An 8,070-nucleotide genomic window follows, 5' to 3' on the forward strand; every position below is an offset into this window, starting at 1 on the left:
GTGTGTCAAGTGATGAGAATTAGCTGAAAGCTAATGCCTAAATGTTTTCAAAGTCTTTTACCATTCAAGGGGGAGAGAATTGAAAATGTCCATCCACTTTAACTTTATGGCAGCCAATAGGTTGAAGGGGGTGTGCATTAGCCTAGAGTTTTATGAAAGGAATTTGTCTATCATTATTTGCATTCAAGATAAAAGTGATAGAGATGAGTTTAAAACCCTACCCTCATGTACTTGCCCTCTTTTATTTGCTGTGAGTACCCTGACGAAATGTTGACATCCTCCAAATATGTATAAATATTTCAAATAAATTATAAGAAAACGATTAAAAGGATATTTTGTGGTGCTGGTCATTCTATCAGTATTCATCCTGACTTCTACATTGCTGAAGATCAATTGAAAAATTCTTATTTTCATTTAAAACATAGAAATATTTAGAGTTGGGCACCATTACTTAATTCTTATATATTCATTGATTAAGTATTTATTGAAATATGAAACATAATAATTCCATTTTATTCCACATTAATGAAAGTTTTTTTTAATTACAGTTTTCTATTGCAGTGGAAGATCTTAATGATATAGCACCCGTCATCAACAATAAGACAGCAATGACTGCTAGTATTTTGGAGAATTCACCAAATGGCACATATATTTTTACAATTGATGCCACAGATGGTGACAGTACATGTGAGTGTATAAATAATTCTATTTTATAATACTATTTTGCTGTATATGTATTTCATCTAATGCCATTTATTGCTGGAGAATAACTGAAATGTACTACTCAATGACATTTCCAAAAATTTGTCACTGTTCATTTGGTTTATTTTCCCCTGGTTTTGAATCTAAAAAAATAATGCACGTGCCTTCCTTTATTCAATGGTATGATGGACTCAAATCCAATCATTGAATTTACTTCATTTGATCTCTCTTTCATTGTTTCATTTTATCATTTTTTCAATTCCCAACAACCAGCAAGCTGCTCCTTTTTTATATCTTTTTACTTTTTCTTTTTTTAATGCCACCAAAAATTTTAATTGACGTTATCCTTTCTTTCTTTGTCTTTTCCAGATCCATTCAATGAAGTCAGTTATATTATGGATGATCTCTATCCCAACCAGTTCTTTGCCATCAATATCAATAATGGAATGATTACTGTGAGCCTACAAACAGAAGCGGTTCTTGATCGGGAAAAATCGGACACATATGAAATTCATATCTCCGTTCGAGATAACTACAATGACTCATCAAACTGTAAGTGCCATCTATAAGGTATTTCCAAATGTGATTAGTCAACCCCCAATGCCATCAAAAGATATACTAATGCCCCCTACCCCTCTCCCACCCTAAGCTATAGCCAGTGACAGCCACTCAGCGTGGGGATAGAGTGAGGGGAAGTGAAGGGAAGATCTTTTCCTCTTGAAATGAAGGCATCCTCTTTGCTCTAAGTTTCGCACTGTAGTTACTCACATATGATGCATGTTCAATCAGATGGAAGGGCAAAAGAGAAAGAACCTCTTTATAGGCCAGAAGAAAATTTTAGCAACCATCTGCCATATCTTAGGGTAGGAGTTGGAAATTATGCCATTATTTTTTTAGTTTTAATCTACTGATCAAAGGAGGTTTTTTTCATTTAACAATGGACAGAACTGCTTCAGATCTCTGAGCCCCTCTAATACAATGCTAAAAGCCATAAAACCCACCATTCCAATAAAACACTCTTCAGCTGCAAACACTTTCCTTCCCCCTTCAAGTTGTCCAAAATGCAGATTCTTTTTCTTTCTTTAAATTTGATTGCACAACATTACCTCCTTTTTCAAATGTTTCTAAATTGCAATGCTATGCAGTATGCCATATAGTATGCCCAATTACTCTTACAATACCATTCAGAAGAGTTATTTTTTATCTTGAGGATAGCTCAAATCGCTAATGTCAACCGATTGTCTATGCATGCTAGATCAGCCATGCTAACACCTCATTCTCACTTTTCAATGATTTTACTTTTCATTTCTACAGTTATTTTTATACTCTTCTGGCTGTCTTCTTGCAGCTTCTTCTTTGGGAATATTTTTAAAACATTGCAAAAAATATTATTAAACTTTGCAAAAAAATCACAAATGATAATATGTCCGAGCACAAGTCTGGAAAGATGTGTGATCAATAGTGACCTTAAGATGCTAGTGAAACAAGTTCTAAAAGCAAACTGAAGCAGTAGGAATAAAATCATTTCAGGAATTTCCTCATCACTCATTAAGGGAGAAGTCACTTGCTTAGCAAGGCATTTAAAAAATAAAAATTTTGCTCATTATTCAAATTAATCACAGTGCAAGGTGCTTCTTAAGCATGGTTTCACTGTATAGCATATCTCTTTTTATTGAAGATAGCCTTTGGATGGTCTGAAATCATTCTGTAATGGATATTCCATATTGTGAGGGACTTCCTCCAATTTGAACTTTCATTTTTTATTCAACACTTTCTTATTGCTCAATCTACCTCTTATTGTGCCATCCAGAGTCTGTTGCTCCTATCATACCTCATCACAGCTATCTCAACATTCTCCCGTCCATCACCTACCTACATATCAGTGCTTTTCATTGTCTTTTTCAACCACTTTTTTTGCCTACCAGCAATCCACGATTCTTCTCCATATCCATTCACGTATACCCAATGGACTTTGAGATAATCCCTTCCTCTATCTCAGATAATGTTTTCTACTTCCCTTTCCTCAAAATTGCCTAAATATTCTCGCTCTATAATGTCGAAACTCCAATCTTCTTTAATGTCACCTTAATCATTGCTTTCAAGATTGACTACTGTGGTAAATTTTCGTGAAATGGCCGTCACAAAGGCATATTTTCCCAAATGAAGTGCATAACAACAAATTCAGTGAATTAAATGCAACACTTGCCAAAATTCATTCTCCCTATGTTTTTGTTAATCATGTTTATTGAAAGAAATAGCAAATGTATTTTCTGGGTTTTTTCCGTTGCAGGGCTTTTAACTTGATATCATCATTTTAAACTGCATCAATCTTGGGCTAAATGCAGACCTAAACTGTCTTTCATCCATCTCTACCTTTCACTCTACCTTGCATAAGTGAACAATTTGAGAGCAATGATGATTGCTTCTGGAACGTTCAGTAAATCGAGGGGTACCAAAGCCAATTAGAATACCAAATTCCTTCCATCTTGTCATGTTTTTGGTCATAGGGAAGCAGATCATTATTCAATGTATTCATTGTACATCCTTTTCCCATGATTACATTTTAATTAATCTGGAATGAAATATTGTCAAATATTGTAAAAAATAATATCATTATTAATGTGGAAATTTTCATTTATTTGCCAATATTTAGATAACAGTCATTCAACGCCAGCCTACATCACATTGACACTTCTTGACGAGAATGACAATGCCCCACAATTTAACGAGGAACCTAATGGTTGCCAGGGCAACAGAGAGTTCCCTGAAACAATGGGAAAGGTGAGTCCTAATATTGTTTCAACAAATATTTTCAATTTATACATATATATATATATATATATATATATATATATATATATATATATATATATATATATATATATATATATATATATATATATATATATATATATACATATATATATACAAATATATATATATGCTTTCGTAGACGTAACACGGAAGTGCCGAATAGTACAATACACAGTAACACACAATATAGAAACACAAACAAAGAAGAACAGTCAAACGTATTTTCTTGAAATTTCGACGGAAACAATCCGTCTTCATCTGAAGATATATATATATATATATATATATATATATATATATATATATATATATATATATATATATATATAATTTATTGTTAGAAGGTAGGTTTTGGATGGACACAGCTACTAGATAAATATTTTGTGCTTCCTAACAAAATATAAAATCCAGTATCCTACTCTACCTAGGACCCCTCTTCATCTCTGAGTACTTTCTTCCTCCCTTGATGCCATCCAACATCCCTATCCTGTTCCTTCCCTTTCCTTGTTTGCCTAACATTCTCCCTTCAATTACAGTCTTCAACATCCCGCTGCCGGTCAACACCCCCTTCATCCACTATTTCCTGCCTCCATAGGATTGCTCCCAACAAACCCCTCTCTTCGCCCACCATACCAAGTACTTCCTTGTTTGTTTTCTTCTCTGTCCATTTCACCTTCTCCATTCTTCTCCACACCCACATTTCAAAAGCCTCCAGTCTACCTCTATCCTCCTGCTTCAATGACCACGTTTCAACGCCGTACATAGCTACGCTCCATATCAAAGTTTTTACGAGTCTTTTCTTAACATCCTTACTCAACGTCCCTCTCATCAACTCCCTCCTCCTTGTGAAAGCCTCTTTGCCTAGCGCAATTCTTCTCCTTACGTCCTTACTACTTTGACCGTGTTGGTCCAAAACACTACCGAGATACGTAAACTGTTCTACCTGCTCTAGTTTTTGCCCTCCTATTTTAATGTTTAGCTTAGCCTTTTTCTTTCTAGAAAACCGCATAACCTTTGTTTTATTAATATTGATTCTCATCCCATACCTGTCGCACTGAATTTCCAATGCATTAAGCAATGATTGCAACCCCTTGGCTGACTGACAAACTAAAGCTTGGTCATCAGCAAACCTAACTGATTTTACGAATTCCCAGCCCACTTTCATTCCTACCTCAAGTTCTCCCCATGCCTCTCTAATCATTTCCTCTGCATACAGGTTGAACAGCAACGGTGATAATGGACAACCCGGCCTTACACCTCTTCCTAACACTGCCCAACCGGACTCCCCATTCCCCACTCGTACCTGGGCAGTCTGAGACATGAACAGATTGCGGATTAGCCTCCTTTCCTCCAATCTATTCCTATTTTCTGCAATATACTCATTAGTTTTCCCAATTCACTCTATCAAACGCTTTTTCGAAATCAATGAAACAGGCAAATACCTCCTGGTTTTATTCTATATTCTTCTCGATTAATAATCTCATTACTACAATGGCATCACGCATGCCTCTCCCCTTCCTAAACCCAAACTGATCATCCCCTAAGTAATCATTTGCCCTACTCCCTATCCTTTTGTTTATGATCCTGAGAAAAACTTTAGCTGCGTGGGATATCAAACTTATCGTCCTGTAGTCCTCACATGATGTAGCCTTTACCTTTTTCAGAGAAAGGAACTAACACTGATCTCACAAAGTCTTCCGGTCAGATTCCTTCCTCATAAATACTACGGATCAGCCCATATAGCCTCTTCCTCCCACATTTTCCTAAGCATTTTAAAAGTTCCGCGGGAATGTTATCCACCCCCATGGCCTTATTTAGTTTCATCTCCCTTAGTGCCCTTTCTATCTCATCGTCTAGTATGCCTGGACCAAAGCTATCTTCCTCTACGTCATACTCATTTGCTATGTCTAACTTTGTTGGTCTAAGTACTTTACTATACAGTTCTTCTATGCACTCCTTCCATCTCTCCTGGATCTTTCCTGTGTCAACTATTACCTTACCCGCCTTGTCTCTAACTGCTATTGTTGATCTCCCTTTCTTACTTCCCGATAAAGATTTAACTTTGCTGTACAGCGCACTGATTTCCCCCTTCCTCTGCAGACTCTCCATATCCTCGCACTGCAACTTCCACCATGCTTCTTTTGCTTTATTTGTTGCCCGCCTCAATTTATTGTTTAATTCTTTGTACTTCATTTTGCCTAATTCTGTACTTACATTCTTCCATTTTCGCCGCTCATCCATCTTTGTAATCATCTCATCCATGATCCATGGTTTCCTAGTCCTTTTAGCGTTAACGGTTCCAATAGTGTCTTTTGCGGCTTTCGATAACACTTTCTTGATACTTTTCCATTTTTCTTCGATAGTACTTAGCTCTTTACCATCCTCCACGATTTCCTCTACCGCCTGTGGGTACTCCTTCCTTTTCAAACCATTTAATGCTTCTACATTCCATTTTCTAGCTCGCCGCCCCTACCTTATCTTTTTGAAACGGGCGCTACATTTCATAACAACTAAATTGTGATCAGAGTCCGCATCCGCTCCTGGGAAGCTGTGCGAATTTATCACACTGTTCCTAAACCTGTGTCTAACCAGAATATAGTATAGCTGATACCTCTCTGAGTCACCTGGCATTTTCCATGTATACCTGCGTCTTTTGTGGTGTCTAAACCAAGTGTTGGTGATGACTAACCCCTGTCTCCTGCAGAACTCAACTGCTTTCTCCCCGCGGTTATTCCTCGTGCCTAAACCGTAGTCCCCGACCTCATCACCATCTCTTCCTTCGCCCACCGTCGCATTCCAATCCCCCATCACTATCAAATGTTTCCCTGCAGGAACACACGCGATTATGTCCTCTAACTGATCGTATATCCTATCTACCTCTTCTTCCTTATGGTTGCTCGGTGGCATGTATACCTGAATAATAACAAAGTTCGTCGGTTCTGCTTTTATCTCTACTAGTAGTATTCTATCCGTTACCTGCTCTATGTGGACTACGCTTCTGCCTACCTCTTCATTTAATTCTATGGCAACCCCTCGTTGGCTCTCGTCCCCACCACTGTATATTATTCTATACTTATCACTCCAGTAATCCCCGCCATCCTTCCATCTCACTTTGCATAGACCTAAAATATCGATATTCCCCTTTCCATCTCTCGCTTAACATTCTCCAATTTCCCTGTCCTCATCATTGTCCTCACATTCCACGTTCCTATTCTAACTAATTTGTTCTTCTTCTGCTGCGTCTTCTGTCCTGCTGCTGCTGGTTTTCCCTTGCAAGGGTTTCGTGGGATGAGGACTGCGGAAGCCTTGCCTCCCCCGCTGCCGGGCACGACACACGGCCGATTGGGCCGAGCCCCGTAGTTGCCAGGACTCAAAATATCTGTATAGTCCATCATGTGAATCTTGGGAATGATAATTGAGGTGGTTTCCCGTTGCCTTCCTCAATAGTGTTTTTAACGTGACACCATCACTTACTGGCCACCCCACTGGGGTCAGACGCCATTGCAGCCACCTCACTGAGGAACACACGCTGCGTGGACTACCTTTCGTCTGGCTCCTAACCTTCGACCTATCTGGCATGGGTGACCCTACCAGAAGCAATAATTATTACTCCCGCCAGCTCAGCCCTAGGGGTCATCGGAACGCACAAGCCCTTCCACCACGTCAAGGTTGTAGTCCGAGGAGGGATATATACACACACACACACATATATATATATATATATATATATATATATATATATATATATATATATATATATATATATATATATATATATATATATATATATAGTACATTACACAGTAACAAACAATATAGAAACACAAAAAAAGGAACACTCACACGTTATATCTTGATAATTTTGACGGAATTCTACTCCGTCTTCATCGGAGATAGAGAAGTAATGACTGCTGGAATAGTAGAGGTGAGGGGTGCGAGAGAAAGGGAAGAGGGCCACGGGAAGGGGAGAACGGGAGGCGGAGGAGGGGGGAGAGGAATGGTTGGGGAGAGGAAAGGGGGAGGAGAGGCTAGAGGGGAGCGGAGATAGGGAAGGAGGGAGAGGGAGAAGGTGGAATTGACACAAAATCGGAAAAGAAAACAATCTGCTCACCGCAACTATTGCAACATCCGAGACCCAGGTTTCAACTTACAAAGTATTGATCAAGACTTCGCAAGTCGGAACAAAGGCCACGCACACCAAAACTCATGCGGAAAAACGAAGTGTTCAACCCTCCGATATGCATCACTTCCACAAAGTAACAATTTTAGGCCACTCCCATCAGTGAACAACATTGAGGCCCGGATGCTGATAGGCCATACAGATGTAAATAAATGCCATTTCAAGAGTTTTTAATTCTATAGGGTTATCGGATGTAGGAAGGGACACTAGGACGGAAACATTGTACCACTGGTTGAAAGGGGTATTATGATGGGAAGCATGTTGCGGGATGGGGAGACCCACGGACGGGGAGGAGGGATTGCACGAGGCGCAGTGGTTATTAATCCTAATGTTCAGTGGTGTGGAACATTGGCCTATGCAAAAGGGCGGGCAGA

General features: G+C 38.8%; 1 protein-coding gene across 1 annotated transcript in view; it reads left to right on the plus strand.

The window, feature by feature from the left end:
- The window catches only part of LOC139692898 (cadherin-AgCad1-like), an 89,167-nt gene that overhangs the window by 44,486 nt on the left and 36,611 nt on the right, over window positions 1-8,070 (plus strand). The window contains exons 15-17 of the mRNA XM_071591215.1: window positions 549-687; window positions 1,072-1,254; window positions 3,356-3,483. Coding sequence (XP_071447316.1) covers window positions 549-687; window positions 1,072-1,254; window positions 3,356-3,483 — 450 coding nt within the window. The remainder of the gene's footprint in view (window positions 1-548; window positions 688-1,071; window positions 1,255-3,355; window positions 3,484-8,070) is intronic.

This window comes from Hetaerina americana, unplaced genomic scaffold (genome assembly GCF_022747635.1).
Source record: "Hetaerina americana unplaced genomic scaffold, ioHetAmer1.1.p SCAF_44, whole genome shotgun sequence".
In the NCBI taxonomy this organism is placed as follows: domain Eukaryota; kingdom Metazoa; phylum Arthropoda; class Insecta; order Odonata; family Calopterygidae; genus Hetaerina; species Hetaerina americana.